At 45.5% G+C, this 12210-nt stretch overlaps 1 protein-coding gene across 1 annotated transcript; it reads left to right on the top strand.

Moving 5' to 3' along the window:
• Positions 1 to 4248: 4248 nt before the first annotated feature.
• LOC147614858 (pentatricopeptide repeat-containing protein At2g33680-like) lies at positions 4249 to 9726 on the top strand. The gene has a single exon (XM_086780175.1). The coding sequence runs from the start codon at positions 4379 to 4381 to the stop codon at positions 7307 to 7309; it is 2931 nt and encodes a 976-aa protein (XP_086636301.1). The 5' UTR covers positions 4249 to 4378; the 3' UTR covers positions 7310 to 9726.
• Positions 9727 to 12210: the final 2484 nt, after the last annotated feature.

Here is a 12210-nt window from a genome sequence, read left to right on the forward strand (position 1 = left end):
TGCTGGAAATCGCCTGCTTTCTGAAAAACGGAGGTCCAGACACGCCCGAAACGCTTTTTCGGCCCAGAAAATTTGGTCCGACAGGATAGTATAGTTGCCCTATAGCTTTACTCCCGCGAAGAAAGCTCCTCAATCAGAGATCGTTTGCCGGTGCCTCTCGTAGAGCTCCCGACAAGGTCACCAACACAAATAGGGAAGAGTAGTTGAAGCTCTTACCCTCGTACCGCTTCCTGTGGTTCTCTTGCTTGCAGCTCAGCCCTTAGCATGAACTAGGCTCTGATACCATGAAAAGATGCAGGGGAGAAGAGAGCTTGAGCTCTTGCAAGTACACACACACACTCACAAAACCCTAATAGAGAACACACAAGGTGAGAGGCTGAAAATCTTCTTCTTCTCTACTCAACACTCAACACACCATATACAAGATAAGAGTACACACAATATGAAAGGTACTCAACCAATACATACACGGGTTCTCTATAGTGTGAACCCAACTAAATGAGCTGGCGTTATAACTATGCCAGTCTCTAGAATGGCTATCACACAGCCTGTCATCCCACTGGCCGCATATCACCCATGATCTCACCAACCATGCCAGTGGTGTAAGTGTGGGGCCTATCCCCCAGGCGGGTCATCAGTGTCCACCGCCTCACTGGATGAGCCACTGCTGGGAATGGATCATCCAGAAAGTCGGCAGATGCATCAAGTGGAGAGGAATCAATGCCAAACAAGCTCTCATCAAACCGAGCATCATGAGAAATGGTGATATCATCAACCTTCGGATTCCAAAAACAGTACCCTTTGGATCTCTGACTGTAGCCTATGAAGATCATTCTCTTTGACTTTAGTGTGAGTGTGGTCCTTTTCTTATCTGGGACATGCACATAAGCAACACAACCGCGAAAACACGAAGATGAGAAACAGAAGGCTTGTGTCCTGTAAAAGCCTCCTCCGCAGTTAGCCCCTTAACCGCTTTTGTGAGAGAACGGTTAATGAGATAAATTGAGGTAGCCACAACCTCCCCAGAAAGCAAGAGGGAGACCTGTATGATGCAACAAAGCACGAGCCATCTCTTTGATGGTCCGGTTCTTCTATTTCACAACTCCATTTTGTTGAGGAGTGAAAGGAACTGTAGTCTCTTAGTGAATGCCCTTCGAAGTAAGGAAGTCATCAAATGGTCCAAACTCCATTTTGTTGAGGAGTGAAAGGAACTGTAGTCTCTTAGTGAATGCCCTTCGAAGTAAGGAAGTCATCAAATGGTCCAAACTCACCATCATTATGAAACTCTACCCCCAGATTGATTTTCCACCATCGCAATCCAAGTCCTGAAATTGGCAAAAGCATCTGACTTGTGAGCCAGAAAACATACTCAGACTTTGTGAATGAAATCATCCACAAGAAGAAGAAAACATCGAGCCTCTCCAAGAGACTCAACCTCCATAGGTCCTGCAAGATCTGCATGTATAAGCTCTTGTCTTCGGGTTGCTCGATGAGTGGCCACCTCTGGAAATGCATCTCGATGATGCTTGCCCATCATGCAGGATGAGAAAGTGTGTGAGAGAGACCTGAGCTGAGGTAATCCGCTGACAACTTGCTTAGAATGGAACTTCTGTAAGGTAGCAATGGGTACATGACCGAAGGAGAATACCACAGAGAAGTATTTACCTCAGAGACCAAAGCCATCAAGGGGGAGAAAAGCTGATGAATATGGGAATCAGTGTGAGGAATCTGGGAATAAAAAATTATGATTTTGTAGAGATCCCCATCATGGACTCCATTGGCAACAACCGAGAGAGTCTTCCTATCGATTACTTCAATGACCTCATCATCAAAGTACACACCAAGTCCCTTTTGAGAAGCTTTGTATACTGAAAATAATTTTTTGGAAATCCGTGGTACATGTAGAATATCATGTAAGGTGGCAGAGGAGCCCAAAGAAACATTACCAACATCAGTGAGACAGGAAGTGAAGAGTTGTTGAATGTGAACTCAAGAAGAGAGAGTTTGGCAGTCCTTCAAGATATGAGCCTGATTGGTTATATGGGCAGAAGCACCACTATCACCAACCCATTCCACCGCTTCAGGTGTCACTAACCTCTTCAGAGAAGTCATATTTGTGATCATGAGGAGTGAATCCTGTGAAGAAGTGGATGAATCTGTAACTACCATGTATGCCGAGTGCAGCCCGTGTAGAGGCTGGCCTCTCATTAACCGACAAAGCGTACAAGTGGTGGATGAGTTTGACAACTTTGGTTTTATCGTTGGTGTTGTCCTTGTCAGATGCTTTAGAAGCATCTTGGGAGTTATACTTGGCTTTGGCTGTTCGAGAATCATCATGACAAGCAAAGCAGCAAGCCTTAGTATGACCTAACCTGCCACAATAATCACATTCATTGCTTTTGTCCTTGGATTCCTTAGAATCCTGTTTACCCTTGCCTTTGCCTTTGTTTTTATTGTTGTTGTTATTGGAGTTTCCTTTTCCGCCTTTGCCTTTGCTCTTGTTAGAGGCAACAAAATTAGACTCCGACTTGCCTTTTCCGCAAAGCATGCACTTGTTGTGGAGATAACTCACGACTTCCTCAAAAGGGGGGAGAGGATTACGGAAATAAATATTATCCCTAAAAGAATCAAAGGAAGAGGGCAATTTACCAAGTAGTTTATGGATGGGATTGTTAATGGTGCTCCCGTACTCCTCAAGTTGTAGCTTGATACGGGTGAACTCTCGAATCTTCTCAATCAAGTTATCTGACTCATTGATTGTAAGCTTCTCCAGATCCAACTCCAATTTGGCAATCTTCATTTTCAAAACTCAAGCATACCTCCTCTAGATCTCTGTCCACATCTGATGAGCATTACTCCGAGTAGAGACAAACTGTACATGTATAGATGTAGTCATGCATTCATGATTGATAAGATGAGCGTGAGCATCCAATATGCTTCTCAAAGCACGGTCCACCAAGTGAGGTGTGGAGATAGCCATCCACACATTGGCTCCTTCTAGCAACAATTGAGTGTAGAAAGACCAAGTATGATAGTTGGTTGTTGTAAGCTTCATGGAGTCACTGAATTGGGGAGGATTGTAGGATGGTATATGGGTAGGGGTGGGAGAAAGACCTGGATGAGAGAAACTCAGAGAGGAAAGATTGGGAATAGGAATCACATGTGGAGCGGGAACACGGGATCCAGGCTATGATGGTGCTGGAGAATCGACATGAGAAGGAGCAGCAGTAGAGAAACCTCATGAAGCCATGTTCTCTAACAAGAAACCTTCTCTTAAGAAAGGGGCTGAAAAAATCAGCAAATCCTCCTCTCACGCTGTGCACAGCAAGAAGAAAGGGTGGGAAATTGAAAGGAGAGGAAGATCTCTCCTCCTGGATGTAGATCCCTGTCCTTAGCACCTAGAAGAGAGCTTCAACAATCCAATCAGCATAAAAAATCGGTAGTCTTTGCTGAAAATTCAAAAACACAACAATCCTAAGCGTCAAATGAAGAAAATGTAGCAATCTTGAGGAAGCCTCTACTCCCGGAAGAAAACGCAGCACCTCCCATGTTGAAATCTACAGAAAACGCAACTAACTATCGACTTTGCTCCAAAACAGAAAACACAGCTCTCTTCTGCTCACAGGTCAGCGTTTTGCTCCCATGAAAGAAAGTGAAGCAAATAAGAAACACAGGTGTAGGCCCAGGTACAAGACCTGTAAATGCTGAAAACTGATGTTTATTGTTGCTGAAAATTGAGCACGAGGGAAGCTTGTAGGTGCTGTACAATGATAAGAAGCAGAAGCAGCTGCTAATGACCTCAACAAGATGCAAAAGAATGAGATGAAATGGGGGAAAGGGGGACAACCCTTATATACTCCCTAGGAGAGCTGGTCGACCTGCACAGCAGGTTGACAGCTCCACAATAGCATAAAAAATAGGAAAAAATACCTAAATAAATATGCACATGTAGGGCCGCATAAATGGCCAGTACAAGCATAAAAATGATGTAGTAAACCCTCTAGAGATGATATATAATCCAAGATCCCTAGCTTTCTCTTTTTCTTTTTTTAAATCTTGGCTTGAAAGTAAAAAGTACATATGTTATTACCCACACACACAAGTGCCCTGGGTGCTCAAACTCCATTCTATGGGCAAAGCTCTCTCTCTCTTTTTTTTTTTATTTTTTTTATTATTTTTTTATTTTTTTGTAATGCGAGATTTTTATTTGTACAAAGCAGTGTCCTTACAGATGAGAGCCGAAAGTAACACTCGATCATGAGACGTTACTCCAAACACTTCACCAATTGCTCTACCGCACTGCTGGTAAAGTTCTCTCTTCATTGTCCGCCCCTCTGACGCTTCAAAATACGACGGGCCTTTCATACACGATGCACACATGAAGACTAGCACTGGCGGGGGTTGGAGGATGCTTAGCTTAGAGGAAGCTCTGCCTTCCTTGGAAGAGGGGGTGCTTCCCCAGCCTTCCGTTGAGGACCTTGCACGCATCTTGGACAAGTGTAGGAAGGAGAGAGATCGCGCGAATGCATTGCGCTTGTACGCCTACATGCGCAAAAGCAGGCTGGAAGCTCACAGATCACTGGGGAACTACCTCGTCTCGTTGTTGGTGGAAGTCGGAAGCATGCGTGATGCCCAACAGGTTTTTGACAGGTTGGTGTATCGGAATGAATGGTCCTGGAATTCCCTCATCACTGGCTATATCACATGTGGGAAGTCACAGCACGCCCTCACCCTGTACCAGCAAATGCACAAGGATGATTCTGTACATCCCAGTGGCCATACTTTTGTAGCCTTACTGAAGGCTTGTTCAAAGCTGAAAGATCTGGAACTCGGCCGCGAATTACATGTCGGGGTCGTCAGAATGGGGTTGCTCGAAAGAAACAAGTTTGTTGGCAGCGCATTGGTCGACATGTATGCCAAATTTGGCTCTCTTGCCAAAGCACAAGAAGTGTTTGACAATCTTCCGGTTCGAGACGTCGTCTCCTGGACCGCACTTATCGGAGGATATGCTGAACATGGGCATGCTGAGGAAGCACTCAAGTGTTTTGAACAGATGCAACTCGAGGGTGTCTCCCCGAATGCTGTCACGTTTATTTGCAGTGTGAAAGCTTGTGGAAGCTTAGGAGCCATAGATCAGGGCCAAGAAATACATGCTGAGATTGAAAGACAAGGGTTGTTGGAAAGAGACCTTAATGTTGGCAACACTTTGATCGATATGTACGCTAAATGTGGCTCCCTTGACATAGCACAGCAAGTGTTTGACAGACTTCCAGTTCGAGATGTAGTCTCGTGGACGGCACTAATCGGAGGATATGCGGAACATGGGCATGGTGAGGAAGCACTCAAGTGTTTTGAACAAATGCAACTTGAGGGTGTCTTGCCAAATGCTGTCACGTTTGTTTGTAGCTTGAAAGCTTGTGGCAGTGTTGGAGCCACAGACAAGAGCCGAGAAATACATGCTGAGATTGAAAAACAGGGGTTGCTGGAAAGAGACCTTGTTGTTGGAAACACATTGGTCGATATGTATGCCAAGTGTGGCTCACTTGCCATAGCACAACAAATGTTTGATAGGCTTCCTGCTCGAACCAAAGTCTCATGGGCTGCACTAATCGCAGGATATACTGAACATGGACATGGTGAGGAAGCACTCAAATGTTTTGAACAAATGCAACTTGAGGGTGTCTCCCCAGATGCTGTCACGTTTATTTGCAGCTTGAAAGCTTGTGGAAGCATAGGAGCCACAGACAAGGGACGGGAGATACATGCTGAGATTGAAAGACAGGGCTTGCTGGAAACAAACCTTGTTGTCAGCAACACCTTGGTCGATATGTATGCCAAATGTGGCTTGCTTGCAAAAGCAAAGCAATTGTTTGAGAGGCTTCCTGTTCGAAACATAGTCTCATGGAATGCATTAATCTCAGGATATGCTGAACTTGGGCATGGTGAGGAAGTTCTCAAGTGTGTCGAACAGATGCAACTCGAGGGTCTCTCTGCGGATGCTGTCACACTTGTTTGCAGCTTGAAAGCTTGTGGCAGCATAGGAGCCGAAGACAGGGGCAGAGAAATACATGCTGAGATTGAAAGACAGGGGTTGCTGGAAAGAAACCTTGGTGTTGGAAACACCGTGGTCGATATGTATGCTAAATGTGGCTCACTTGCAAAAGCACAACAAGTGTTTGACAGGCTTCCAGTTCGAAATGTAGTCACATGGAATGCATTGATTGCAGGATATGCTGAACATGGGCATGGTAAGGAAGCAGTCAAGTGTTTTGAACAGATGCAATGTGAAGGTTTCTCCCCAGATGCTGTCACATTTGTTTGCAGCTTGAAAGCTTGTGGCAGCATAGGAGCCACAGACAAGGGCGGAGAAATACATGCTGAGATTGAAAGACAGGGATTGCTGGAAAGACACCTTGGTGTTGGAAATGCCTTGGTTGATATGTACGCTAAATGTGGCTCCCTTGCAAAAGCACAACAAGTGTTTGACAGTCTTTCAGTGCGAGACATAGTCTCATGGAATGCATTAATCACTGGATATACTGAATATGGGCATGGTGAGGAAGCAGTCAAGCGTTTTGAACAGATGAAACTCGAGGGTGTCTCCCCAGATGATGTCACTTTTGTTTGCAGCTTGAAAGCTTGTGGGAGCATAGGAGCCATGAGCATGGGTGGAGAAATACATGCTGAGATTGAAAGACAGGGGTTGCTGGAAAGAAACCTTGTTATAGGCATCGCCTTGGTTGACATGTATGCTAAATGTGGTTCCCTTGCAAAAGCACAGGAAGTGTTTGACAAGCTTCCAGTTCAAGGTGTCGTCTTGTGGACTGCACTAATGGCAGGATATGCCCAGCTTGGGCAAAGTGAAAATGTTTTCTATCTATTTGACAGAATGCTAGGAGAAGGTATAAAGCCAGATTCGGTCACCTTCATTATTGTTCTCAGTGCATGCAGCCGCACAGCTTTATTTAGTAAGAGCCAGATGTACTTCGAGGCCATGAGCAAAGATTATGGCATTGTTCCAACTCTTGAGCACCTCACTTGTGTGGTTGATGTCCTCGGCCGTGTGGGCCAGTTAGACAAGGCTGTAGCAATGATCAAGAAGATGCCACTGTGTCCTAATCTTGTGGTGTGGCATACTGTGCTGGGTGCTAGTAGAAATTGGGGAAATGTGGAGGTTGGAAAACAGGCCTTTAAACATGCAGTGCGTTTGGATGAAAATGATGCTGCAGCTTATGTCTTAATGTCTCAGATCTATGCAGATGATGACTTACAGGTGTACGGGAGCAAAGCTGAGACAATCAGATTGTAAAAACAAGCATGGACGAGGCCAGGACATTGTTGGTGGACTGACAACACCTCTGGAATTGCAGGTTTGGTTGGGGATAATACATTCCAACAGCAATAGTTTTTACGCAAAGCTAAAAGGTCTTTCCCTCAAAATGAGAGAGGAAGGCCATGTCTTGAGCTTGCATTGGGTGTCACTGGACGTTTCTGATGATGCAAAGAAATGTGTTATGTAGTCACAATGAGAAGTTTGATGTCACAGGACATTTCTGATGATGCAAAGAAAGGTGTGTTATGTTAGGCACATTGAGTTGGTGATTGTGGGTGCCTAATTAACAACCCAAGGGGACCTTGAGACATGACGTTCAAAAGCTTTGGGTTTGTTATGACTGCCATACTGCCATGGTAGTTATAAGCAAGATCTCCACACATAGGCGGAGTGCCAAACCAAAACATGGTGTGACACATGTCAAAGGAAGGGGCACACTCTTGAAGATTATTGGTACTCCGAAGGAAGGGGCACACTATTGAAGACTCTTGGTACTCTGAAGGCTGTATTCTAAAGGTGACCGTAACGGAATTGAAAAAAAGCAGAGGAGTTTCTTGTTGGAAGAAATCGTTAAGTTGTTTTATAAGCTGTATTGTGCTCACCTTAGGGTTAAAGCATGCATCCAGGCAACACCAGAAGGGGGTAGGTAGACTGCGGGCTTGCTCTCAATTCATGCATTCAGCCATAGCCATCAGCAGTAGAACCACTCTGAAACAAGCAAGTTTGGGCAACAAGCACTCTGAAGCAACTTGGACACGGGCCAGCTACTAGCACAGATGTCTTTCTCCAAGGTAAGATCTTAAAATAGCCTGCATTGGCGGTTTCGGCTCTCCTTAGAAGACAACTCATAGCTGTAGCAGAACTTGGCGATTGAATTGAATAGCAGGCACAGCTGTCATCTCTCCATCAGCAGAGTTTCCTCCGCAGCCTTGTCAGCTTGGGCGACCTCCCTTTCAGCCTTGTTTAGCTTGGGCTTTCCTCCTGGGCGAAAGCAAGAACAGCTTGGCACAAGCCACAGAAGCCTTGAAGACCTGCATTTTTAGGTGCATCAGTCTAGTCCTGCAGGCAGCACGCTCTCGCAGCCTAGGCGACCCTCTTTCAGCCAAGCGACCCCTAGATTCATCATGCAGCCCTGCGTTTGGAATCACACAGAGTTGATGGGTACCGTGTTCTACGCCTGTGTGTGAGAGCTGCTGCTGTAACCTGCAAACGAAAGGCCTGAAGTGCACCCTTAAGATTCTCCAAAGCTTTCTCAGTGGTCTTGAATAAAGCTTCTTTCCCCTCCTACCTCTCCTGCTTGAAGCTTCTTTGTCTGAATCAACATACAGAAAAGCTTTTAGTGTGTTCAAGTCGGCCTCCCGCCCTTTGATTATGGCTTCTGCCCAAGCCAATCATCCTCCACCCCCACCAGCCCCCTTTTTCCAAAGATGAGCTTAGGACCTTACAGGAAGATTTTGATAAAGAAGTCGAGACCACACTCATTGGAAAGATTTTTGGGCCTCATCCCTCCCACTCTCAGGCTAGAGATTGGATCCTGGTGGTGGCACCTCCCACAGAGCTTGCCTCGCATTTCACTGATGCCCGCTTGCTTGGAAGGGGCTTCTTCCAAGAAGATTTCGATTCAGCAGAGGAAACCTCCCAGTCTTTCGATTCAGAGGAGGAAGCCTCACAGACTCTTGAGAGCAGCCCGTTTCCTTTTGGCCTGACGGAACTATTCTTCTTCGATACCGCTAGAACTTTGACTCGATGCTACAGGGCCGCAACTTGTGTCCGATCTTCCTCAGATTTCCTTGGATCCCACGGATCTATTGGAAGTTTTTGGCTTCCATAGGTAGGATCAACCTTTGGACAGGTTCTGGAAGTCCTCGCCCTTCCAGAGAGACATTCCATAGCTGGAGCAACTGTCACGGGGAGTGTTGATGGGGTGCCAGGAGTCATGATACTCGTTAGTGGCCCTTGTTTTACAGATGATCATGTGATGCTGCCAGGACTAGATGGCTCTTTATTTAGACAGGGGATGGCAGTAGAAAAGACCAGTGCCATCTCTATCGACAACAAGGCCACACTGCCATGGAGCCAAGGGTGCTAGCATCAGTTTTCAAGAAAAACGATTTATGTTTGTGTTTAGGGACACGGAAAGATGGGCAAGGAGACAAAGTGGAACAGATGCATAGATCTCTACATCAGACTTGGAGTGGATTCAGAGACCTAAGGCAAGGCTTTCAGTGAAAAGGTTGCCAGGAAGGGAAGGATGACAGGTATGGGAGACCCTGTGTGGAGACAGGGGATGATGACAGTCATCTAGGGTCAGAAGTTGGAATCTTGTCATCAAGTTTAGCAGAAGGGGATGCCTTTTGAACTCTTATGAATATACTGAAAATATAGCTCTCTCTCTCTCTCTCTCTATCCTTTGTCTATGCTGATTGTTCTTGCATCAGGTGTTCCTATTAGTGCTTAGGGCTGAAAGAAGACTCCCAGAGCTTTCGCATGTGACATCGATTGCCATCACACCTTTTCGCCTCAAAGGGGCAATTCAGACCTATGAGAGGCGCTAGACTAGATCTGGCGCCATGTTTTTTGCCTCTTTACCACGAGAGTTGTCTCATGGAATGTGCAGTGCCTTGGTGGTGTCTTTCCTCGCCGCTGCTGGAAGCAAGACCTCAGGAATGAGCTTCACCTTGCAATTACGGATGGTTCCATGGATATTTTGCTCATGCAGGAGTATAAGCTTGATGCTAGCCAATGCAATAGATTTGGCAAGCTTTTACTTGGGCATACTTTTTGGTCTGTCGCAGACGGAACTAAAGGTGGAGTTTGTACTTAGTGACAGGTGCAATTATTCCTTATATGATTGGTCATGGAGTTATTATCCCTCCCAGAGCACAGTGGATGATGATTATGTAGGGTGGATTGAAAATTGGTGTGTTGAATGCATGTGCTCCTAATCTCAGAGAAGAAAGATTTTTTTCTTTCCCCCTTAGGCATATCATTGGATCGTTGGAGGTGACTTCAATATGGTTGAGCAACCATATATAAAAAGGGTGGACATGAAGGCATCATTCACCCGCTTGAGAGGGCATCCAGAGATTTATCTTTTCTTTTCTTGATGGCAAGGACAGTTGGTGAGAAGATGACCTCTATAATAAGTCAAATTCACTCTTCTTTTCTTAGAGTAATCGTAGGAGTGGTGCACGTTGCATTTATGCCCGCTTGGACTGCTATTATGTTGATGATTGGGCACTTAATAGAGGTGGCACCGTCTTCATTGCCCTCAACACTTCAAAGTTGGATCACTGTCCTGTGGTTTCGTGTATCAAAGATCTAGGGAGCCAACACTCTCCTCCCCTAGTACGCATACCAGAGTCTCTTTACTCAAATGCAGAGTTATCTCGGTAGGTGATGGATGTTTGGAGAGCTTCTAATGATCATGAGCCAAATAGTTTCTCTTATCTTAGAGAGTGTCAGCGATCTTTATCATAGTGTGGCCCTAGTCAGGAGGTAAGAGATCTTGGATAGAGAGAGACCCATCAAGCATAGATTGTGTGCTTTGTAAAGGGAACTTGAGAAGCATCGTGATGCCAAGTGGATTTTAGATGCATTGTGCACCGTTAGAGCTGAGTTGCAAGACACCTAAGAGCAGTGTGCAGAGTTTCGTTATCATGCTCATGAGTCATTTTGGATTCAGATGGGAGGTAGATGTAACAAACATTTCTTTGCTACCCATTGTTATGACTCTTACACGTGGGATGCGTACACACCGATACGCGGGATTTACACGCTAGTAATGTGTGGGACACATGATATTTCATTGCTGTTGCTTCTATCATCGCTTATATAATAAGTGTGAACGAGTAACATTCGTGGGTGATGGTTGTAGACCAAAGACCCAGTGATGTGTAGCATGGGATACCAACGGGGATACAGGGAGCATGTGAGTATGGTGTGCGGTCGGTAAGGTACACACTAGACGCCTGGGGTCACTGGTATATATAATGGTTGGGTGGTTAAACATGGTATCCCAAGCTAGGTTTATTTTAGCTATTCTTGAGTTCTTCTCTCAAGCTAGTTTTTCATAGAGCTAGGTTGCCTTGCATGGAGGCATGACATTTGGTATCAAACTTAGGCTTTTGTTCTTGGCTATGGGGGAAGCCTAGTTGCCCGTTTGAGCAAGCTTGAGCGTGGAGATCAACAGTTTGCTGCGGTCTTTTTCTGTTTTCCGTCCTGTTGGATTTTCGTTAATAATATTTGTCGATGCTATTGTTGCCGTTCTATCGATGTTGTCGTCCATTCATTGCTGTTGCTTCTATCGAAAGTTACCTACACGTGTTATGACCAAGCCACAAGCACCTTTGGGTGGTGCTTGAGCTCTCCTACACAGGCCGCCTCTCCATTTCGACTATGCTGCACAGCACCAAGCCGTTGTTATCGGCCGTCATCGGTAGAAAAAAAAGCCCACGTTGCTTTTACAAAAGTTTATCAAATTTTCAAAGCCCTAAGGTTCTTCATTTCAAAAGTTTTAAGGGGCAGTTCTAGTTCGACCAAAATCTCTCCTTCCGGTGGTCCGCTGCTTTATAGCACTTGGCATGATACACGAAGTTGTAGCTCTACACGGCTTCAATCGTCATCGGCTTCGACAACCTTACGACCAAGGGGCTCACTTATCCCTTCTCCTAGTGAGGCCTAAGAGTGGGAACTCTCTGGCTCTGTCCAAGCATGAGCAACCTACTAGTTTACGCACAATGTAGCTAAAGAAAGGTATGCTCCTCATGGGGGTTAGTCACATCAATCCATTCCAACCCACTAGGGTTCTAGTGTAGATATATGATAGGATATAGTCATAGGCACCACAAGGCATGAGTAACCATCACTAGGGAAGG

This window comes from Cibotium barometz, chromosome 41, assembly GCF_041138505.1.
Source record: "Cibotium barometz isolate CiBa-2024 chromosome 41, ASM4113850v1, whole genome shotgun sequence".
Classification (NCBI taxonomy): domain Eukaryota; kingdom Viridiplantae; phylum Streptophyta; class Polypodiopsida; order Cyatheales; family Cibotiaceae; genus Cibotium; species Cibotium barometz.